The following is a 25414-nucleotide window of genomic DNA, read 5'->3' on the forward strand; positions in this document are numbered from 1 at the left end:
GCCCTGGGCCAAAGGCAGGCGCCAAACCGCTGCGCCACCCAGGGATCCCCTACTGATCTCTTTTTAAAATAGTTTCTATCTCTGTAAAACTCACCATCTGTTTACACATGTTGTCAACTTTTGAGTTATATCTTTTAACATATTAACAGTAGTTATTGAGTGTGAGTCCTAATATCGGAGTCATCTCTGAATCTGATAGTTATCTCTTGAAAAAAGGTTATTTTCTTCCCTAGATTTTTGTGTGCCCCAGTTTTTGACTTAATGTCAGATATGTATAAAATAGAAAAGACTAAGGGTGATACTACTTATGCCCAGACAAAGGTACAACTCTTTTTAGATCAGACAGTAAGTTTGGGGATGTTTTATAAAGATTTGTTTGCTCTTTGCCCCATGTTGTGGGATGGGGCTTCTAAACCCCTGGAATTTCTTGAGTAATAGGGGCATTTTGTTCTTTATGTTAGACCACTGGACTACATATGAGTTTATGCTAAATAAAGGAATCAAAACAGGGAGTGAATCATGACAGAAAGGCCAACTATGTGATTAGAGGGTTGAGGATTTGAGCCACATAATATCAGCCTGACCTCCCAACCTCTGAGGAGGTGAGGGAGGGCTGGAGATTGACTTCAGTCACATGCTCAATGATTCAAACAATCACCCTATGTTATGAAACCACAATAAAAACTCAGAACATTAGACTTCTGAGGAAGATGGTGGAGTAGGAGCCCCCTAAACTTGCCTTGTCCCATAGATACATCTAAGTAACACTCACTTTAGTGTAAATAACCCAGAAAACAACCCAAATACTGGCAGAACAAACTCCACAACTAGATGTAGAGAAGGGGTCACACTGAAGTGGGTAGTAAGGGTAGAGATACGGTAGGGAGCTAAATTCTGTAGGTCCAGCTGCAGGAGGGAGGGAGCTGTGGGTGCAGAGAAGGCAAGAAACAGACTATCACACCAGCGATCCTGCACAGGGAAAACAAATCCCCATACCATTTGGTTTTGAAAATTGGAAGGGCCGAATTTCATGAGTTCTTACAACCAGGGAGGCTTAAAGCATGGAACATTAAAAAGTCAGCTCAGTTCTGAGAGAGCCCAGAGGGCGACAGAAGGCTGAGTCCCCATCTTTAAAGAGACAGCAAACAGCCCATGGAGATTAAGCATAGAAGCAGTAGTTTGAAAAACGCCTGGGGCATATGGGAGGGAGAGTTACTTACCGATCTCAGAGTTCACAAAGAAACTGGCAGGTTCATTTTCCCTCAAGCTCCCTCCCTCCTATCACCAGCATAACCACAGGGCCGCCTGCAGGAACCAACATGGTTTTCCTTTTTATCTTCTATGTACCATAGACTTCAAATTATTTTTTAAACCTGTTGTTACCTTGTGCTTAGAGAGGGGTCTGGGAAGCTTGAAGGTTTTTTAGTATTCTGGCTCCACTCTCCACTTTCAAGGGTCCCTGTATGCCTTTGCCATAGGGGTTTCTCTCCATGCTGGTGATAAATTGCCATGGCACATTACTTGGTGCTAGGCTAGCTGTTGGGACATGGGTGTTGTGTTGTCCTGATCCGGCCTAAATCTTAGGCAGATCTCTTCTTCCTGTGATTGGAGGTAGGGCTTTCTCAGTGTTCCTATTCTTCTCCCTCTTGGCAGTCATTATCTGTGGTGGTCTTGGCAGTTTCCTTCCCAGCATTGGCAGACATCTGCTTTGTGTTACATGGGATTTCTGGGGCTAAGATGATTTCTTGTCTCTCAGGAGGGGAATTTGGTTTTCATCTCTCCCTCAGCAATGCTGGATTTCGTTTGGTGTCTAGGTCTAGAGTGTTTCCTATCCTGCCCCCAGAAACAGATAGTTTTTATTTCTATTTCCTCCTTAACATGCAATGGAATTTTCTCTGATCCTTGGGGTTAAGAAGGCTTACTGCCCCTGCTCCAGCAGTCTAAGGCTTTTAAGAGAAGGGTTTGGGAATGCAGACAGGACTTAGATCATGTCACCCAGTAGCAGCCTATCACGTTTGCCTACACCATGAAGGGGATCTCTTCAGGCCTGCTGCCCTGCTCCCAACCTTTCCTGAATTTGGTGAAGGTCTGAATTCTCCTGTCTGAGGCTCCTAGATGTTCTAAACTGACATGCTACCCCATTACTGGCCTTTAAGAATTCGTTAAAATTTTAGCCATCTTTGTTTCTTGTGCTCTACTAAAGATGAAATAGCTCATTTCACAGATACTGAGTCCCATCTCAATTTACTTGGTTGTCCCTAGGGCCTCAGCAATCAAATAGGCTCAAGAAAAATTATTTTTGCAGATTATCTGGCTTTTTTTTTTTAACCTGAGAGCAACATTTTCACATAGCTTTCTACATTCTCACTGAAACCAGAACTTCCATCTGATTATCACAGATGAATTCTATACATTTATTTCACAATTATGAATAATAATTACATTAGGATACTAACTAGAACTTTACTAAACTTAATTTTAGAGGACTGGATGTTATAAAATTTGGCCTTATCATCCAGAAATATTGGTATTTTCACTCATTTATATAAGAAGTACCCTCCAGGTTCCTTATCTTATTGAGTCCATGATTTGTTAATTGTTTTTAACTTAAACTCCATATTGTTACAAATACAAATAGAAGTAGGTCTGAAAAAAAAAAAAAAGCTTCTAGTATTAAAATACAATTAAAGATAAATAAGAAAATCAGGGGATCCCTGGGTGGCGCAGCGGTTTGGCGCCTGCCTTTGGCCCAGGGCGCGATCCTGGAGACCCGGGATCGAGTCCCACATCGGGCTCCCGGTGCATGGAGCCTGCTTCTCCCTCTGCCTATGTCTCTGCCTCTCTCTCTCTCTGTGACTATCATAAATAAATAAAGATTAAAAAAAAAAATGTTAAAAAAAAAAAAAAAAAGAAAATCAGAAAATATTAGGTTGGAACCAAGTAAGTATATAGCTACCTAGGATCATATAAAAGTTAAGCATTATATTTAGCTCTGAGATTCATAGTAGATAAGACAAAGGCAACCGATGAGTTACATAATTCTCATAGTTAAAACAGAATTTTATCTGAAATAATTTTTTCCTGTGCTGAATCCTAGGATTTTTAAAAAAGTAGTTCTTTTAGAAATAAGATAGAAAATGAATTCAACCAATGTTTGGTAGAAAATAGTGAAGTACCCTTCAAATGACCATTTGTTCTCTCACCTTAATAAAGTCCAAGAGCACCCTTCTTATATTAGAGAAATATGAAATCTAAATAATAAATGTGAAAAGTTGAAGAAATCTTGACAAGTTTTTGAGAATAATTGTTGAAAATATTTATTTAGAAGACACCTTTGGTAGGAAAACAGCAAAACAACAGAAAATTTCACATAAACAGAATGTCGTGCTGAGGTTAGTTCCACATAAAAGCCACATTCTTAATTTGTATGTGTGGCCATGGATGGTCGTGTGGAAAAAGGAAAATAGAACTGCGAAAGTGGGAAGACAACTCTTTGCTTACTGCCTGAAAATCTTATTTGGAGAGGAATCTCTGGAAAGCCATGAGTAAAAGATAGCTCTAGTCTACTAGCATGCCAGAGGCAGAACCAAAATAATCTAAAATAAAGGATTTGTGTCATTTCTCTGGATAGCTTCTTAAGGGGGTTTGGTTCCACCAATGAATAAAGTTCCTAACTCTAAACTAAACTCATCCTTTGGAACATCAATCTCATCTCCTGCTTCTTCCCCAAGCTTCTTCCACCAAGGTGCCTGTATATGCTTCAGGGCAGTAAGATGGGCCTGCTTAGCCTTAGCTGCCACAGGCCTGGATCTACTTAGGAAGAGTTCAGGTTCTTTCCCTTCTGCCTCCTTCAGACTCGGTGCCTCTGTAATAAACAGAAAATAAATAGGTGAGTAGAAGAGTTCTGTACCAAACAAGTAGGAACTTGGAAACTATAGAGTTGGAACTCTGCTATAGCAAGCAGGGACAGGGTTCCAACTCTGAATCTTCATCATTGCTAGCTATAGATGGTATATAACTATTCACAAGTTGTAGGTGTGGCTGACAGCAACTGCCCACCCCCACTGTGTTTAAAAGAATAAAAAAAAGATGTAGCTTTTTAAAGATGATTTAAAAAACACGAATTCTTTAAATATAGTAGAACTCCATCCTATATATGAGAGGCTCAATTACACCCCTCTATCTATTAAAAAATACAAAATTCAAAAGTAATGGCACTAAATAGAGAACTCTGGCCTTCTCTGCTCCATATATATTAACAGTGTTTCACAGGTGGATTCAAACACTGTGGCTTCATGGATGAGATCTCTCACTAAATGTCCCTATGAGCAGATGAATTAACTTTTGTGAAAGCACTTCATTAAAAATTATAAAATGGCATTGTAACTACGGTCATCACCAACTTCTAAAATATGATCAAAAGCTTTTGAGATCACACAAAAGAACCTAGCTAGTAGGGCTCAGCACCTTTATAATTAGTAACTATTGTCTGAGTTGATACCTTTGAAGGATAGCAAGGCTCGGAAGAGCAGCCAAAAGGAGCTTATGGGATTTGTATTTGAAAAGATCACGGGCTGGCACATTCTGGATCTAGAAATTGCTCAGGACAAGAGACATTCTAAACCATTAAGTGGTATTTTCCTTCTGAAGATTTTAGATGTCACAAAATCTTGCATAGGGTGTTCATTTTAGGAAACAAAAATGGAACAAGCACATACTCATTAACTGTTCAATGTTGGTGCTGATCTGAGCCATCAGAGCCTCCCTGTGCTGCTGGGCTCTCTCTTCTAGGGCCCTGCCCATAAGGTAGTGTTGCAGTTGTTCTTGAGCTTGGGAATGGAGCTCTCTGCTAGTCATATCTGACATTTGAGAGCTCTGGGAAGAAAGAACAGAAATATTATTACAGGAGACACACATACACCCACACCCATGTTTTGCTCAAACACTTAGAAGAGGTTTCAGCATGTTTAGCTGCCTCTCATCCTATCAGTTGAATCTCATCTAGCTTGTTCTCTTGTGCAAGCATTAAATAGCCTTTTAAAAGCAGCTTCAGATAAAAATTCAGGGGGTAGTTTCTTTCTGGTGTGCTCCTATACTTTACTTCCTCACACACTGTGGAATTCTGGGAGAAGAGTTAAGATTGAGAGACCACAGGGAAAACTACAAATGGTTTGGTAAAGATACGGGCCTGGAACAGGAGTAACAAGGCAACCTCTTGTTCCAGACCCCACCGGACAGACTCCGTCACCCTCGGTCCTAAACTTATTTAAACCATAATGTTAGAATTGCTTCTGGTTTCACAGATTAAGGTACAAAATCAGCTAAAGGACCATATTCCTTTGGCTATGCAATTACTTTGAAGATTAGTTCAGAGAAGTATCAGAAAATCTTAACTCTGAAGCTGATAAAGCTTTTGATTATCACAACTTCTCAAATATTCCAGTTCCTGGCTCTGGTCTGGGATGCAGTCCCTCTCCAGCTACCACCATACTTTTCAGTCACAGAATCTTAAACAGCAGCACTAGAATATGACTAAGGCACTACTTCTTTTTTAAACAAGAGCATGCATCAAAATCATACATAATGCATTAAAAAAGGAAAGAGAGAGAGAGAGAGAAAGAGAAATCAAAGACCTCAATGTAAGAGATAAAACTATAAAACTCTTAGAAGAGGGATCCCTGGGTGGCGCAGCGGTTTGGCGCCTGCCTTTGGCCCAGGGCACGATCCTGGAGACCCGGGATTGAATCCCATGTCGGGCTTCCGGTGCATGGAGCCTGCTTCTCCCTCTGCCTGTGTCTCTGCCTCTCTCTCTCTCTCTCTCTCTCTCTCTCTGTGTGACTATCATAAATAAATAAAAAATTAAAAAAAAACAAAAAACCTCTTACAAGAAAAGATAGACGGAAAGCTTCATGACATTAGGTCTGGCCATTTCCCAAATATAACACTGAAGATACAGTTATAACAAAAGGTAAAATATACAAGTTGAACTTCCATCAAAATTAAAAATTTCTGCGCAGCAAAGGATACTATGAACTGAGTAAAAAGGTAACACACAGAATAGGAGAAAATATTTGTGAATCACATACCTGATAAAATATTAATATCCAGAACATATAGATAACTCCTAAAACTCAATAACCCCCCCCCCCCCAAAACCAAACAACTGGAATAAAAAATGGGCAAAGAACTTGAATGGACATTGTTAACTAAACTGAATTTAAATTAAAAAAGAAGATATTCCAATGGCCAATAAAAGATGCTCAAAATCAGTAATCATTAGGGAAATCCAAATCCATTCACAATGATATACCACCTCATACTCCTTAGGATGTGAAAGTAACAATAGGCGAGGATATGGAGAAACTGGAACCCCTATGCACTGCCAGTGGGAAAGTAAAATGGATCAGTGCATTGGAAAATAGTAAGGAGGTTTCTCAAAAAAAAAACAGAAATAAAATTACCGTAAGATTTAGCTATTCTGCTCCTGGGTATATGCCCCCCAAAATTTAGAGCAGTGATATGAATAGATATTTGTATATCCATGTTCAAGGCAATACTATTCACAATAGCCAAAAGGTGGAAGTAATCCAAGTGTCCATCAATAGCTGAATGGATAAACAAAATGGGGTATATACTTATAATGGAATATTATCCAACCTTAAAAAATTCTTTAAAAAATAAAAAAGCTATGATGTGGATGAACCTTAAAGACATTGGACTAAATGAAGTAAGTCAGTCACAAATGGATAAATACTGCATGATTCCACTCATAGCAGATACTCAGCATAGTCTAATTTATAAATATGGGGGAGTGGCAGAGGGAGAGGGAGGAGCAGGCCCTGAGCAAGGAGCCCGATGGGGGGCTTGATCCCAGGACCCTGGGATCATGATCTGAGCTGAAGGCAGCCACTTAACCAATTGAGCCACCCATTTGTCCCAACACATCCCTTTAAAAATATGAATGTATGAACAATGTCCTTCTCTCTCTCTCTCTCTCTTTTTTAAAGATTTTTATTTATTCATGAGGAGACAGAGAGAGAGAGAGAGAGAGAGAGAGAGGCAGAGACACAGGCAGAAGGAGAAGCAGGCTCCATGCAGGGAGCCCAATGTGGAACTTGATCCTGGACCCCAGGATCATGCCCTGGGATGAAGACAGGCACTTAACTGCTGAGCCACCTACAATGTCCTTCTCTGCTAAGTCTAACATATGTGTAATCTCTAAACTGGTTGGATTACATATCCTCCTCATTATGAGTCATGTCTTCCTACCTCTATATATGCCTGTTACTCTGATTGGATGCCAGACATTTTAACTTTTACTTTGTTGAATGCTGGATATATATGTGTGTGTGTATATATATATATATATATATATATATATATATGTATGTATTTCTAAAAATCTTGAGGTTTTTTTTTCTGAGATGTGGTTAAATTGCATAAAAAAACTTTTGATTTTTTTGGCTCCTACTTTTACGACTTGTCTAGCAGAATGCGTCAGTCTACACTATTTACTTTCTACTACTAAGGCAAGACTCCTAATCATTCTTTCTGATGTCCTGTGAATTAAGCTTTTCCAGTCTATTTGATGGGAGTATGTACTACTCTTGCACCAGTGTTGAGTATCAGGCACTGTTCTCTCTTTGAAGATGACTGTTTCCTTGGCCCTGGGTAGTTTCCTTACATACATGTGCTAATCAGATTCCTGAAATACACTCAAGGGGTAATATTCTGCAGATATCTGATGTGCTCTTTGTCTATCTTTTTGCTCTGTACTCTGTCCTATGAAATCTAGCTGTCTTGTTCTCTGTAGACTCTCAGTTTCAGCTCCTCAGCATGGGGATTCCAAAGAGCTCCTCCTCTGTTCCTCCTCCTTGTGCTGTGACCTAGAAACTTTCTCAGGGCAATAAGCTAGGGCCCACTTTGTTCCCTCTCAATAATTATAACCTTCTTTGTTTGATGTCCATGGTCTTGAAAACCACTGTTTCATGTATTTTATCTTTTGTTTCCCAGTGGTTTCAGGAAGGAAGCAAATCCAGTCCCTTTTACTCCATCTTGCCTCTCAGGAATTACTAACCTTCACTGTCTAATGTCCATGGTCTTGAAAACCATTTTTTCAGATGGGAAGTAAATTCAGTCTCTGTTACTCCATTTTGGCTAGAAGTAGAAGTCAGAACTGGCAATGACCATGTCTTACTGATATACTATAGGAAATAATCAATTTGAAGCAGTCTCCTTCCCTATTGACTATACTATGGCCCATATAATTAAAAGGCCCCAAATCCCTTAACTCTATGGTAAAGCCACCGTATTACCTTATACCAATAGTAAATGCACAAATACATACAATACAATGTTTTATTGGTGAATATCATGCACTGAAAAAATGTAACACTAATATGGCACAGAAGCCTGCATACCGGATGTCTTCTGAGATAGTCATCCACTTGTTGCTTTAATTCAACTCTCCGTGCATCGGTGAGATCTTGAAGTCCTCGCCAAGGAGCAAATAGTTTCTTTTTCTTACGGCACTTTGCTAGGAATTTAAGAGTCTGGGGCAAAAAAAGATTTGTGATTTTTCATTCCTGACTAACAGAATTATTTTATTCTACAACATATGGTAACAACATTATAACAGTTGTTAACTGAGTATGCATGGGGAGAGGGATGGGATTGTGACTAAAGTGAGGGAGGACAATGACTTTTTAATGATATTCTTTTGTTGTGTTTTAATATTTTACAAGTATATATTCATGTATTATCTGTATGTAAGCAAAAGAGAGGAAAAAATAGGAAGTGAGTTCTTGTCTCAGTTCTAGTCCCTTATAAATTCTGACTTGGGGCATAGTATAGTAAGCAATAAGGAGGAAAAAGCTGGAAATAAGTTCTTGTCTCAATACTAGTCACTTATAAACTGTGTCTGATTTTGGGCAAGTCACTTGATCTCCACAAGATGGGTTCTGTGTCTATAGAAAACACAAACCCCAATTCTACTTAGACTACAAAAATGTGAGGACCAAAGGGACAGTATATAAGAAAAAACTTGGTAAAGGGACAGTATATAAAAAAAAACTCGGTAAATGAGAAAATATTGTAAAATTGTAAAGTATGGGCCAAATAATGAAAGTACTTTCTGAATGTTCTTCCTTGTGTCCTTCAGAAAGAACTCCCAGTAAAACTAGAAGTCTTGAACAGGCAAGAGTTGGAGAAAATTTGAAATTATTCTGCCCAATTTTTTTTTCACTCTTCCTTGTAGTTTTTATTTTCATCAAAGTTGTATTTCACATTGCTTTAAGGGAAAGGTTGGCAAATTATGGCCCCCATACCAAATTCAGCCTGCTGCTTGTTTTTGTATGGCTTAAGAGTTCAGAATGGTTTTGTACTTTTGTATGGTTGAAAAGTTCAAAAAGGAATATACTGTGACGAGAAAATTATGAAATTCCAAATTCAGTGGCTACAATAACATATTAATATTTCATGCTTGTGTTTTGACTACAGCTTCCTTTGTGCTACAATTGTAGAGATGAATACTTAAAACAGACTGCATGGCTCACAAAGTATAAATAAAATATTTTACTATTCAGTGCTTTCCAGGAGAAAACTCGTTGATGTAACAATCTATTGTTTAAAATGTCAGTTTTATATGAATTCTTACTCACCCCCCCCCCCAAAAGACCCCTGCAGTTCTCTGCCCCTTCTCTCAAAGATAACAACTTTAACACTTTCAGGTTTTTCTTTTGATGTTTATGTCCATCTACTTTTCTGTCAGTTTTCAGGTATAGGTATTATCTATTGACTTTCTTGTATGGAAGATAAGGATTTAGCTTAGGTCTCTTTCACTGCTTGCTCTCCCACATACTTTCCATATCCCTAAACATCCAATATTATGATAAATTTAGTTACATCAATGCCCAGTGTTTACATAATTATGACTACATCAAGGCCATTCAATTTTGATCCACATAGTATATAATTTACTTTCCCTTTTTTGCACATTTTAAAATTTTCTCTAGAATTAGTGTTTTCCTGTGCTTATTTTTCTACATACTTATCACTGATTATGTATCTAAACTGTCTTAATGCTTAATACATTAAAACATATCAGACATTCTGTCAAATTTATTTTGCTGGACATATATTTATTCTGGAGCTTTCTGACCCGCTCCAACCTAAACTGACTACTCTCTATGCCTGGTATCTCCATTCACCATCATCTTGGTGACTCCTTTTCATCTTTCTTTTCATTTTCCTATATTCTATATTGTCTTTTTTCTTGGGTAACTTCTTTGTTTTAAAGACTTTGTGGGCAGCCCCGGTGGCGCAGCGGTTTAGCGCCGCCTGCAGCCCAGGGCGTGATCCTGGAGAACCTGGATGAGTCCCACATTGGGCTCTCTGCATGGAGCCTGCTTCTCCCTCTGCCTGTGTCTCTGCCTCTCTCTCTCTCTGTCTCTATGAAGAATAAATAAATAAAATCTTAAAAAAAAATAAAGACTTTGTGATGCATGAAAATGTCTTTAGTCACCTTAAATTGATGGTGTGGGCGGAAATCATTTTCCCTCAAATATATAACAGCCTTAATCTAATACATTTTAGCTACCAGGTTTTATTCTGTTCTTTCTTTCAAATGTTTGAATGTTTGACCTCTTGGACTGGTTATCTTTTTTTTTTTTTTTCCCCCTGCTCTATAGACTTCCCAAACTTTTCCCTAGCCCTTTTATTATGTCTTTTATTTTTTCTTCTGCTGATTTTGATTCTATTTGTTCCCTTTTATATAGCATCTTGGTTTTGTTTCATGCATTATCCTCTCTTAGCTCTGAGGAAATAACAGATTTTTAAAAAGTTTTCTTATCCCTGCAATGCCTCTATTTCCATCAAGTACTTTTATTCTGTTTGTTTTGGCCTCAGCTTTTCTCAGATACCCAATGACATTTTGAGCTATTTTTAAGAGTGAGCCCTAAGAAGGTGTTTAGAAATTCTGGATAGGTAGGTAGGGCTTAACCACCATACTTCAATACAGAAAGACCGAAATGAGCTGTTTCTTTGAAGTACACCATTGTGAGTATACTTGTAACTTTTCTCAGATTTCCTGAATAAAATACTCTCCATCTACTCTTTTTAAGAGATAAGCCTGGCTGACAGCACACTGGAACCTAAGGGGAGAAAAAAAAAGGGTTGGAGGTCTTCTCACTCAGTATATAAAATTTCCATAATATCTCTGTTTTAGTATGTTATTGGAGCCTTCAACTGCGCTTACAGCCTCCTGTTGAGAGACCCTCTCCTTTCCTTGGATTCTTTCCTTTACTTGATAATTCTTCTTTGCTTCTCCTTCTCTCTCCTCTATCTCCTGCTTTTAGTACCACTCTAGGCTTAACATGTTATGCTGGGAACATTAGAATTAAGGTACCAGAACAGAAGAATCTCTGTTCCTAGATCAAAAAAGGCCACCTTGACCATTTCTTCATTCATTCTTTGTCATTTCAGGACTCTCTGAAATTATATTTCTCTCCTTGTTTTTTATTTTCTCAACTGCTAATGGTTTGTTTTACTAAGTGTTTTTGTGGTCAGTCTGTAATGGATATGTATAATAGTGCTGTAATACTTTTCTGCTATAATCAAGTGGCAAAAATTGCCCTCATTCTGGCCCTAAAGACCAGACACCAGCAACCAGCATCTTCCTTCTTAGCCTAAGAGATAAGAAAGCAAGAGAAGAAAATCCTGAGGAATTAAAAGGGAAGATGCAGTGAACTCTTCAAATTTAATTTCAACACTATGCCACTACGGAGAAGTCCAAGTTGCCTATGTTAAACGTGTATAATTTGAAATTAGCAGTTTTACACAGGGTTTTTCAATTTCTAGCTACATAAGAATGCCTTTGCTTTTGCACAAAATAAGGGAGGGAGAAAGGTAAATAATGGTTCTGGTCTTTCTTCCAGTTCTGGCCTTTTCCTGCCCAAAACACTGGAACTCTCCAGTTCCTTCTAAGGGACAAGTTCAATGAAATGATACTCCTACTACTTTCAGTGAAACTAGTGAATTATTCCTTTTTCTTTCTTACTAAGATCAGTTGCTGACTAACAGAAATATAATAGAAGTCATAATGTAATTTTAAATTTTCTTATTTATTTTTATTTCTTTTAAGATTTTATTTATTTATTCATGATAGACATAGAGAGAGGCAGAGAGAGAAGCAGGCTCCATGCCAAGAGCCTGACGTGGGACTCGATCCCGAGACCCCAGGATCGCGCCCTGGGCTAAAGGCTGACGCCAAACCACTGAGCCACCCAGGGATCCCCTGTAATTTTAAATTTTCTAGTAGCCATATAAAAAAAGAAAAAAATTGGTGAAATTAATATATTGTATATACTAAGTTATTAAACATATTAGAACTCAATATATGTAAATTATTGGCACTTCCACATGTACTCACTGTAAAAATTATTAATGAAGTATTTTATATTTTACACTTTCATACTAAGTTTTCAAAATATGGTGGGCAATTTACACTTACAGCACATTTCAATTTCAACTAGCTATCTGTCAAGTACTGAGGTAGTCACAAATGGTTAGTAGGTATTGTATTGGATACAGTATATATACAAGTCTATAGTACGTCTTAGAAAAAGATACTTCAAAATGTAGCAAAATGCATCATTTACTGATCACTGATTGCCCTATTTGAATTTTCTCAACTACTTTCATTTTTCTTCCCTCTCTATACTTCATAATTTTTCATTCTTTTTCCTCTTTGAAAGGAATCCTCTTCTCATCTATTTTTTGGCTAGCTTTGCTTTGACTTCACCATTGTTTTTAGTAATGAGTTGCAAACACTAAAAACATGACCTAACCCATCCTTTTTTATTCTTACCATGGAGATCCATATTCCTTTTGGGTGGGGGAGATATGAAGCAGATGTGACTAATCTTTTTCCTCTTATGCCAAAGAAAAGTGTGAAAGCCAAACTAACTTTGCATTCGTAGACCTCAGATATTCTCCAATAAGGACCTCTATGCTTCTTTCTCTAAGGAATGGTGGACAAACTGGGGTATCTCACTTTAGAGTGTAGGACCCTTTTATAAAATTTTGGGCTCATCTAAATAGGCAAGGCAGTAATTCAATTTAATAAGGGCCCAGTTGATTCTTTGATAGGGAAGAGTTTTAAAAAGGAAGTAGGCATGAGGTAAAGGTATTAGAAAGGACCCAAAGGTTCCTCTAAAAGAAGTATGTCTAACACCGATATCCATGGGTTAATTCTTAGATGGGCCTGTTTAACAGAGGGTGAAACAGAGATGTAGGTGTGGTTTGGTGATGGTATAGGATTATTTGTTGCAGATATACCTTGACATCACCAGAAAAGTCTGAGGAAGAAGGATGCAGCAGATAAATACCTTCCTACTTCTGTAATACTTACTCTATCCTATTTTTTTAGTAGTTTTAAATAATCTTTGTAAAACGTTAATCACAGAGAATTAAGAAAGAAACTATACAAAATCTATCACTGTGAAAAACTGAAATTAACCCAAACTTCAGCAATAAAGAACTATAAAATGCTATAGGACCTGATATCCTAAAATGAAAGTTAACAGGTATAACTGAATAACAGATGTTAGGAAAATTGGTCATTAAATAAAATAAATAGCCTTGTGTGCTATGCTTTTCCAAGGCAATAAAATATTACTAAATCTGAGGAATATTATCATTTAAGAAAGTGATTCTATAATTCAAGAATTATATTGATCCAGTTATATCCAATACATTTTATGTACATTAAAAAAATAAACTATGATGGGCTGAACTAGTACAGGCTTTGCAATTCACAAAATACCTTCCCATAAATTGGGTCATCTCTATTCACATAACAGCTGAGTGAAAAGGGTAGGGTAAATATCCATTCATACATCAAGCACATGCTGAGAGCTGACAATAATAGATAAGACTTAGTTCTTTACCTCTGAGGAAGTCACAGCCAAGGAAAGAAAGAAAAATTAACAAATAACACTGCAGATGATAAATGGTGTACAAAGTTCTATGTAAGTAGTAAGGACTGAGTGTCTAAATCAGTTTGTCCAATGGTAAAGAGGTTCTTATTTTATAGAAGAAACTAAGACTCAAAAAAGCTAAGTGACTAGACCAATAGTTTACAGCAGGTATATACAAAGTCAGCTTTGAATTCATGTTTTTGCCTCCTAATCCAGTAGTCTTTTTGCTACGTTAGACTCACTGCTCTTTGAAGTATGACAGCTGCTTTATACTCCGTGAGAGATGGCCTCTGTTGGCGAAAATTTTTCCTTTCCCTGTACCCTCTCCAGTGTTTCTGGATAATCAATGCTGATTTCTCTTCTATTTCCCGATTATATTTTTCCACCTGACCTAAAAAGATGACAGACACTATTACAACATACTCAACTGCTATGCTTTCTCAATTTCTGGAATCAGGATAATGATAACAACACTCCTACAGTCTTTTTGTTTCTTTAAATATTGTTCATTAATTTCCCCAATTTTATTATTTTACAATGATTCTAACATAGCCGGAAAAAAAGTCCAAAAATTTTCTCAGATTATGCATGTTCTTTAGAGAAAAGATTCATATACTTTTTGTGGCAAAGGAATGAAAAAGGGTTAAAAATCCAGGAGCAAGAATATTTAGAAAAAAGAATCACAAGTATGTGGCTAGGAATTCAATCCATACCATCAGAGGGAAAAGGCAAAATGCATGTATGTTAACTACTCTGTGTACTTCCAAATTTCTCTTAAGTCTACAGATGACTACAGGTGACTCTCTTTTTACCTTCTGGGAGGTGCTATATGTGAGAGAAAGAAAGAACTCTAGGATGTCTCACAAATGGGAAATTGAGTACACTGCTGGTGCTATTACCTGAGATGGTATTCAGGGAGGGGAAATGGGTAGAGCGAGGGGGGAGATAATGACCAGTTTTTGGGATGCCTGTAGATATCTAACTAAAGGTATCCAACAGGGAGCTGGCTACAGAGTTGTGCTGTCCAACCGCAAATGGTTACTTTAAATAAGGTTAAAAATTCATGTGCTTGTGTGCACTAGCCACATTTCAAGTACTCAATGGCCATGTCTAACCAGTAGGAACTATATTCAACAGTGCTGATAAAGAACATTTCATTTGTAAAAAGTTCTATTAGGAAGTGCTGGTTTAGGGGCACTTGGGTGGTTTAGTCGGTTAAGCATCTGCCTTTGGTTCAGGTTGTGCTTCCAGAGTCCTGGGATTGAGCTCCGTGCAGGGCTCCCTGCTAGGAAGAGAGTCTGCTTCTCCCTCTTCCTCTACCCCTCACCCCTACTTGCGTTCACTTTCTCTCTCTCTCTCTCATATAAATAAAATCTTTTTTTTTTTTTAAAAGGAAGTGCTGGTTTAGAGCTTGAGAAGATGAAGATGCAAACAAGATTTGAGTGTGCTAAGCACTCAGTAGTTGAAGCTATAAATATGGATAGGATACCACAGGAAGAGCAACATGAGAATAAGAAGTGAAGATGGAAACCTGGGAAACATCTATATTTAAGGAAAAAAGAAAAATAAGAGGTTAGCAAAGAACACTGGGAATAAGTGGTAGGAAAGGAAGAGGAAGAACAAAAAAAAAATCTTGAAACCATTCAGATTCACAGACTATAATATTAATTTCAGCTTAGTGTGTCAAAAATGTCAAGATGTGATGGAACTGGAGGATATTATGCTGAGTGAAGTAAGTCAATCGGAGAAGGACAATCATTATATGGTTTCACTCATATGGGGAATATAAGAAATAGTGAAAGGGATTATAGGGAAAATGAGTGGGAAAAATTAGAGAAAGTGACAAAACAGGAGAAACTCCTAACATTTTCCTGGGAAATGAACAAGGGGTAGTGGAAGGGGAGGCAGGCTGGGGGGGATAGAGTGACTGGGTGATGGGCACTGAGGGGGGCACCTGACAGGATGAGCACTATATGTTGGCAAACTGAATTTCAATAAACAAAAATATATAAACAAAAACAAAAGCAAACAAAAATGGCAAGATGTCACAAGGTTTATATTGCGATATGAGTAGAGTTCTGATTCCAGAATGTAGCAGTATTCTAACTCCTTACGTAAGATCAAGGGGATTGTTTCTGAAAGCGAACTTTAAGCACATCTTTTTATGTTTCACTAATTTATTTGAAAGATAAGAAAACTTGTGGAGAGATGACTCATCATCAACTAATAGGCTTTAATAAAAAAAATAGTAACTTTTTTTTCTGACTCGAGATTTAACTGAGAAAGGTTTACCTGAGAAAGGAGAAACAAGAAAAAGGTACAAATTAAAAGAAAAAATCATCAGGTAGCAGGAAATCTGGTTCATTAAAAGACACTTATAAAATTGACATCGCCACCTACCTGGATGAACTATTTCGAGCATACTCAGCCGTAATTCTCGGGACAATCTCATGGCTCTCTGTCTTTGAAGTTGCAACTGTAATCTGCGGTCCTCTTCTTCTTTCTGCTTATTTAGCTTTAGTAATGTCTTGGTTCGTTTAGATCTGTGATAGAAACATTAAGTACCTTATACACAATTTTTTCATAAATGATACACCCATTTAAAGATGTGAAAAAATGTTTAACCTCACTAATAATTATATACATGCAGTTTGTTACATGCAGTAACAAATTGAAAACAAACTGTATATCCCACAATAGGGAACTGGATAAATAAATTACTGGTTTATTCACTAGACAGGATTCTATGAACCATAAAAATATAAAAATTTCAAAAAATATTTAGCAAATCGGGAGAGTACCTAAATCTAATGTCAAGTGAAAACAAAATCAGGATATAGAAAACATCCAAAACATGTTATAAACATGCATTACATACATAAAAAAACCCCAAATGATTGAAAAACAAAATTTCAAGAGTGACTTTTATTTTTGCTGCATGGAATGATTATGAATGATTTTTTTCTTCTTCATGTTCACCTATTTCTCAACTACGGACTAACAATCATTATTATTAGAATCAATTATGAAAATTTTCATGTGGATACAAATAGTTTAACTGGCATTTGTATATTAGCTTCTCTTATTCACCAAAATTTCTCCTTAGCCATTTCTACCTAGTTTTGATTGCTTCTTAATTACTTATGTAAGGAGATCACAATATTAGTCTATAATGAATATACTCAAAATGCTTTCAGATACCCATAGAAAAAGAAACCAGAAAGGGTAAGAAGAGAATACATTATTCATGTCTATAGACTTGATTTGCTTGTGTCTCACTCAAGAGCATTTGCTCTTATATTCTTTTTCAGAATTCAACTGCCAGCAAATGAGGTTCTTCTCTATAGCTTTGTAGACAGGTAGACTTCAAAATAGTATATTTATGGTTATAATGATTTTTAATTCAGTTTCTTTTGGAAAAGGAAAAACAAGCATAAAGCAATTTAAAAAATCTTTTAAAACCAAAACACCTCACAAAATTATTTTGATAAAATTTTTTGTAAGGTTTTCGTTTATTTTATTAGTATTTAACTGCTACTAATTACAATTTAAGTGTTTTCTTAGCTTTACACTTTGTCAAGAGTCAGAGGCTTGTTTCAAAATATCTTTATCATTCTGAAAGGCAGAGAAGACCTCAAAGTGCACATGTACCAAAAAGATAAGGGGTTCTAGAGAGGATATAGGGCTAGCTGAATAGTTTCTTTTCTTTTTTTTAATTTATTTTATTTTATTTTTTTTTAATTTATTTATGATAGTCAGAGAGAGAGAGAGAGAGAGGCAGAGACACAGGCAGAGGGAGAAGCAGGCTCCATGCACCGGGAGCCCGACATGGGACTCGATCCCGGGTCTCCAGGATCGCGCCCTGGGCCAAAGGCAGGCGCCAAACCGCTGCGCCACCCAGGGATCCCCTGAATAGTTTCTAAGTGTCTCTTCCTCTTCCAAAGAGTTGGAATGTAAGGGGCCTTTATGTTCTCAAAGAATTCCTATAGAACTCTCCCTGCAAAATTCTAGATTGTCTACAACATATAGGTAAGGACATTTTACCCTTTAACTATTTATGGAAGGTAAAAGACAACTGCTGGCCCTAAACAAAACCTCCTTTTAAATGACCTCATTGGTAGATTATAATGTCTAATATTTCATTATCATTATTTTAAATTTACTATGAGTAAAAGAAACAGTAATAATTAAAATTGTATTGCTAGGGCATTTAATCTGTCAGAAAAATGCATCTGAGAAAAGCCTGTAAGTAATAAAATACAGTAAAAATGAAAGGACTATGGAACATGGAGGTAGAAGTAAAATTTTTAAATTTTTTTTTAGAAGTAAAATTTAAGAAATAGAAATATAGTAGAAAAGTAAAGTTCAAAGACTGAAATGACTATAAATTATAAATATGTATGTTTCTGGATTCATGCTTTAATTTCATATTTGAAAATATTTATTAAGAATTAATGTGATTTTGAATTTGAACGTTTTCCTCCCACTTAGGAACATTCTAGTTAGTTACTAGTAGTTAGTTACTCTGTAGTTCTAGTTAGAGAGTTTCTTAAATCACTAAAAAATTAAAAGAATATTCATTTAACTGGTCTCTTTATAAGAAAGACTACGCATTTGACCATCTGGCATCTGTGTGCACTTCTGAAAAGGAAAAGAGTGATCAGATATATTCCCAAAATAGTTCATATAAGTATATTCCATGAGTTACATTTAATCAACATGAATCTTTACCATCAAAGAGGGAGCTAGCCCAACTATGTATTACTAAGACATCAGAAGTCTCTCAGAATTCCTTTGCCAGAGAATAGTAAGTAGAAACTGGGGAGTCCCATATGAGCTGATTGCCAAAATAGTTGAGTTCATTAACTCAACAAACATTTATCTGAGTGACTGCTGCCTGCTTGGTACCATCAACTCAGGGAAACAGAGAAGAAACATAGTTCTGCCCTTCAGAGCTCAATTTCAAGGAGAAGTTGAAGGGTAGCAGAATACGCATTTTGGCATAAGGATTATTTTGAGCTGGAGGCAAATGAGAATCCACAAATGTAGAAAGAGCTTTCCAGAGCTTCCCTCATAGGATTAAAAGCAGAAACGTCTCACAAACGAACACTAATAAATCCTCCCTCCCAAAGAAGTTTTATGGCCATGAAGAAGATGGAAAGTTGGTGCCAAGATGGACCTAGACAAATAACCCACATATTTCATTAGATTCCAAAATATATTTACCTTTCCAGAATTTCCTTACTTTGGAGGTCTGAAATCCTTTTCTTTTTACCTGTCACTTCTCTATGAATTTATTATTCTTTGTTAAGATGCTATATATGCCCAAGTTCTAACTACTTATTTGACTTCATGGTCATGTGAGGTTTCTTCTGCATCATGGGCACTGTACACATTAATAAATTGTTTTTCTCTTGTTAATGTGGTTCCCCCCCATTTTTGTTGTCAGTCTAATTTCCAGGGAATGAACCTAAAATAGGTAAAGGGAAATATTTTTCTTCCCCTACAAAGTGAAACAAGTACAATTAAGACACCAAAACATGAGGGAAGCCTGGGTGGCTCAGCGGTTGAGCATCTGCTTTCGGCTCAGGTCATGATCCTGGAGTCCTAGGATCGAGTCCCACATCAGGCTCCCTGCATGGAGCCTGCTTCTCTCTCTGCCTATGTCTCTGCCTCTATCTCTCATGAATAAATAAAATCTTTTAAAAAATGTATCAGCAGTATGATAAAGGTAGGTAAGCTGGGGGATCCCTGGGTGGCGCAGCGGTTTGGCGCCTGCCTTTGGCCTAGGGCGCGATCCTGGAGACCCGGGATCGAATCCCACATCGGGCTCCCGGTGCATGGAGCCTGCTTCTCCCTCTGCCTGTGTCTCTGCCTCTCTCTCTCTCTGTGACTATCATAAATAAATAAATAAAATTAAAAAAAAAAAAAAGAAAAAAGAAAATACCACAACTTTAAAAAAAAAAAAAAAAAAAAAGGTAGGTAAGCTGGGAGGTTTCCCAAACATAACTGGTGTTAGCTGTTAGCTGTGTCTGAAAATTTTGCTGAGCACCTAATAGAAAATAAAGTTTCTGACCGTAAAAGATGATTCAGTAAAAAAGAAACCCCCAAGTGGTAAGATGATGGGCAAAATGGGTAAAGGGGAGTGGGAAGCACAGGCTTCTAGTTATGGCATGAGCATGAGCAAGTAATGTGGATGAAAGGTATGGAATAGGGAATACAGTTAATGGTATTGTAATAGCATTATATGGTGACAGATAGTAGTTATGCTTGTGGTAGCACAGCATAAGTGTAGACCCATCTACATATCACTAAGTTGTATACCTGAAACTAATGTAACTATACATTAGTCTAAAAAAAAGGCAGCTCAAATGGTATCTTATACATCATGAAAAATAAAAAAATAAACCCCCCTTAAGGTGCATTATTAGTAAAGGTGTGACTACACAAGATTGCCTCTTGCTGGAATTTAAAAGTTCTGATCAATTTGGGCCCATAATTATGAGTGGTAGGCAGTCCCTTCCCCCAACAAAAAAAACACGGGAGGGAAAAATTATTCTGAGATAACAAGTTGACCACAAAGAGACAGAAATAACCTTTGCAGAAAGCCCAGTTATAAAAAAAAGCAAGAAAAATTTGCATAAACTATTTCAACTTGAAAAGCTGCTAAAGCCTGAGCAAACTTGAAATTAAAAAGTAATAAATAAATAGAACCCAAAGATTAAAACTATACTTCAATCTGTCCCAAAACTTCAAACTCAAAATACTGGAAAAAAACAAATTACAATGTGAGATTTTTTTTTAAGATTTTAATTGTTTATTCATGAGAGAAGCAGAGACATAGCATAGCAGAGACATAGGCAGAGGAAGAAAACAGGCTCCCTGCAGGGAGCATGATGCAGGACTCAATCCCAAAACCCCAGGGTCACGACCTGAGCCAAAGACAGATGCTCAACCACTGAGCCACCCTACCCAGGTGTCTCATAATGTGAGATTTAAATAATTCTGGTTTCACAGCTAATCTCTTCTGATGGAAATACTTATAACTGGACTGGTTTTGTTATTCAATGGAATTTCTATTTTAAAATAGTGGAACATTAATTAGATTCTATAGATACACTTTTTTTTTTTTTAAGATTTTATTTATTTATTCATGAGAATACACAGAGAGGAGAAAGAGAGAGGCAGAGACACAGGCAGAGGAAGAAGCAGGCTCCATGCAGAGGGCCTGACGTGGGACTCGATCCCGGGTCTCCAAAATCACGCCCTGGGCGGAAGGTGGCGCTAAACCGCTGAGCCACTCGAGCTGCCCTAGATACACTTTTAAGTGGACAAAATCTGTAATCCTGGGATACTTTTAAATAGATTTTAATATTACAAGAGAAAGTAAACTGGCAGATTTGACAACTACTGTGAGAGTAAAAATTCATTCATTCATTCATTCATTCATTCATTACCATGAGTCCAAGGTATAGATGTACCTTTAAATGTAAGAGGGCAGAGAGCTGAGAATGATAGCAAGTAGAATCCATAAGTAATAAATACTCTACCTAAGTTCACCACAGAAGGCAAGGCTATACCAAGAACATCTCAGATTTTTGAAGAGAATAATATACATTGTGACTCTCAAAGTATTAATCATTTCCCAAATTTATTTGACCACAGAAATCCTTTTAAAAATGTTTTTAAACAAATACATTGCAGGTTCCACAATAAACTTTGAGCAATGCTGTAATGGATTTTAACTGTCTCTCAGAAGTATTTATTTAACATATCTATTTGTCTAACTGGATCTGAAAACACTAAAAGGCAAAAATGTACCATATGCATTTTTCCCACTATAATTTTTTCTAAGTTCAAGGTAATATGCTAAAAAAAAACCCCTTTATATTATTATAATCTTAGGAGGGACACAAACAATTATCCCCATTAAATAGATGGGAAGGGCACCTGGTTGAGCATCTGCCTTTGGCTCAGGTCATGAACCCGGGGTCCTGGGATCGAGTTCCGCATCAGGCTTCCCCTTGGGAGTTTGCTTCTCCCTCTGCCTAGGTCTCTGTCTTTCCCTGTGTCTCTTATGAATAAATAAATAAAATCTTTAAAAATAAATTAAATAGATGGGAAACTTGGGGCTGAGAGGTTGCACATCTTGTCTATGGTCATTTAGCCCAAAGTTTTTGAGGTAAAATACAAAATCAAGTCTGTTTAATTCTCCCAATACCCAGATAGCCTCTGGCATATATTAGGCAATTTTAAAAATTCATGCTTTTTTAAAAACAAACAAAACTCATGCCAATATTAATAATCTATCTTTAACTTCTTTAAAGGCGATTTTCATCAATGACTTAAATCTAAATTTTAATTCACTATTTTAAAACATTTTTATAACTGAGAAATTCATTTGTAGTTATTAAAAGACTAGTTTTAGTTCTCTTAAAAAACTGACTTCTAGAATATGCAAGTTTTACTACAGTGAATGAAAATTTAGCTTTAAGTTTAAGGCTGCTTGGGATCCCTGGGTGGCGCAGCGGTTTGGCGCCTGCCTTTGGCCCAGGGCGCGATCCTGGAGACCCGGGATCGAATCCCACATCAGGCTCCCGGTGCATGGAGCCTGCTTCTCCCTCCGCCTGTGTCTCTGCCTCTCTCTCTCTCTGTGACTATCATAAATAAATAAATAATTAAAAAAAAAATATTAAGTTTAAGGCTGCTTGAAAAATCACCTCTAAGATGGCTCTATTTCATCGTAAATGACTAGGAAGGAGCTAAGTCATGTAGTTGTGTGGATGTATGTATATGTTATTCTTTCCATTGCCTCTAAGAATCTGGATGGGTCAGTCATATAAAAAAGTGGGCCATGTCTTCAGGATTTCATTTTTTGGTCCACTTCAAACAGATAAATGATAAACTGTGTTATATCTAAATGACTGTATCTACCCACTCCATATTCACCGACAAAACTCAGGTGAACATACTAAAACGTTTATGAACTCATACATGTTTTTACCATAATTATATATGAAGGCAATTTTTTACTTTAAGGGTTAATAATTGACTATCACTGCCTCTCTCTGTAGGCCTGGTCCATGAAAAAGTCTTATCAGGTGAATAGGATTGTGTATTTGTTCCAGCAGATGTTTGTCTTATGTTATGTCCTGTGCTTTGAAAGTACGTACATCTAGTTACTGGAGTATTGAAATGTGTTTCAGAATAAGAATGAAAGCAAGAGTAAAAGAAACAGCTGGAGAAGCAAGTGGTTCGAAAGGAGGATCCTGAACTCACTCCTTCCCCCAGATAAACAAGGCTTCAACTAAATATAGAGCAACTCTTTCTGGGAACAACCTAAAGATTAGCTATTCCACAGCGAAAGATATAAAGAAAAAGTCACACAGGGAAGAGTAGAAGGGACAGAGATGCAATCTAGTTTGGATTCATACTACTAGTGCAGTGATCCACAGGGGGAAAGATACCACAGGCACAGAGGTTCAAAACCCCATCAGGCAACCCTGCCCTGAGGACATGCACCTGAAGAAGTGCTCATAATGTCCAGCTTTGAAAATCAGTGGGGGCTTAACTCTGAGACAGTAGGAAGGCTATAGGAAACCAAGATTCTACTCTTTAAGGTCGCATGCACAAATTTACTTGCTCTGAGACCTAGCACAGAAGCAGCAGTTAAAAAAGTGCCTTAGCCATATATATAGGAAATTTACTGCTTGATTTTAGGCTGTGTGTGCTAGAGGACCAGGGATCTGTAGGTACTTTCTCTAGGAAGTACTGGTGTGTTCCATTTCTGACATTATCTATCTACTCTGCTAGCACATGTCTCTCTCCAGTGTTGCCCTGTGGACTGACCACACCAACTGGCAGGTACCAATGACTGGAATGAGCACCTTCTAAAAGCATCTCCTGCCTCACTGCATTCAGTGAAAAGCATTGGCCTGGACTGGCACCCACCCAAATTGGCTGACAGGGGCAGTTATAGATAGCCCCACCTCCCAGTGTGCCCACAAGAGTTGCAGCCCAATCATAAAAGGAGAGAGCATGAAGCCCACACAGGGAGCACCCCCACAGCACCTGGTTCTGGTGACATAGGGAAGACTGTGCTTCTGGGCCCTCCAGGACACCTTCTATATAAAGCTACTCCTTCAAGACCAGGAATTGATCAACCTAATACATAGAAACAAATATAGAAAGTCAGGCAAAATGAAGAAACAGAGGAATATGGTCCAAATGAAAGAACAAGAAAAAATTTCAGAACTACATGAAATGGAGATGAACAATCTACCAGATAAAGAGTTCAAAGAAATGGTTATGAAGATGCTCACTAAACTTGGGAGAAGAATAGATGAACACAGTGAGAACTTCAACAAATATTAAAAAAAAAAATCAGAACTAAAGAATAAAATAAACAAAATGAAAAATAAACTAGAAGGAAATCAACAGATTAGACAACACAGAGGAGCCAATCAGCAATCTAGAAGACAGTAGAGTGGAAATTATCCAAGCTGAACAGCAAAAAGAATGAAAAAATTAGAATAAAGAACTTCTAGGACAAAATCTAATGTACTAACATTTGTGTATCAGGGGTCTCAGACGAGTAGAGTCCCAGAAAGGGGTAGAAAACTTATTTGACAAAATAGTAGCTGAAAATTTCCCTAACCTGAGGAAGGAAACAGACATCCATGTCCACAAAGCAAAGAAACTCCAAACAATATTAGCCCAAGGAAGTCTACATCAAGATACACAATAATTAAAATATCAAAAATTAAAAGAGAGCATCTTAAAAGCAGCAAGAGATAAACAACTAGTTATGTAACAAGGGAACACCTTCAAGGTTGATTTCTAGCAGAAATTTTGCAGACTAGAAGTTGCATGATATATTCAAATTCTGAATAGAAAAATCTATACCGGGATCCCTGGGTGGCGCAGCGGTTTAGCACCTGCCTTTGGCCCAGGGCGCAATCCTGGAGACCTGGGATCGAATCCCACGTCAGGCTCCCAGTGCAGGGAGCCTGCTTCTCCCTCTGCCTATGTCTCTGCCTCTCTCTCTCTCTCTCTGTGACTATCATAAATAAATAAAAATTAAAAAAAAAAGAAAAAAGAAAAATCTATACCCAAGAGTACCCAGCAAGATTACCAATCAGAATAGGAGATAAAGTTCCTCAGACAAACAAAAGTTAAAGGAGTTCATCACCACTAAAACCAGACTTACAAGAAATATTAAAAGGACTTCTTTAAGTAGCTAAAGGCCATAACTAGAAGTAAGAAATTTATGAAAAAAAAATCTCATTGGTAAAAGCAAACATATAAAGACAATGGATGAACCATTTATCAAGCTAGTAAGAAAGTTAAAAGACAAAAGTAGTAAAGTGAACTGTACCTAATACAATATATGTCAAAAACAAAAAACATGGTGATGGGGGAATGTTTTAGAATGTGTT

The 25414-nt window shown here is 37.3% G+C and overlaps 1 protein-coding gene across 3 annotated transcripts in view; it reads right to left on the minus strand.

The window, feature by feature from the left end:
* Positions 1-3291: 3291 nt before the first annotated feature.
* The window catches only part of IQCB1 (IQ motif containing B1), a 67256-nt gene continuing 45133 nt past the window's right edge, over positions 3292-25414 (minus strand). For all 3 annotated transcript variants that reach the window (XM_025990151.2, XM_025990152.2, XM_025990154.2), the window contains exons 11-15: positions 16377-16519; positions 14219-14367; positions 8421-8552; positions 4719-4875; positions 3292-3865 (exon numbers count right to left, since the gene is read on the minus strand). In XM_025990151.2, the coding sequence (XP_025845936.1) occupies positions 3636-3865; positions 4719-4875; positions 8421-8552; positions 14219-14367; positions 16377-16519 (811 nt within the window). In that variant the 3' untranslated portion in view covers positions 3292-3635. The remainder of the gene's footprint in view (positions 3866-4718; positions 4876-8420; positions 8553-14218; positions 14368-16376; positions 16520-25414) is intronic.

The sequence above is a fragment of the Vulpes vulpes genome, chromosome 1, assembly GCF_048418805.1.
Source record: "Vulpes vulpes isolate BD-2025 chromosome 1, VulVul3, whole genome shotgun sequence".
Classification (NCBI taxonomy): domain Eukaryota; kingdom Metazoa; phylum Chordata; class Mammalia; order Carnivora; family Canidae; genus Vulpes; species Vulpes vulpes.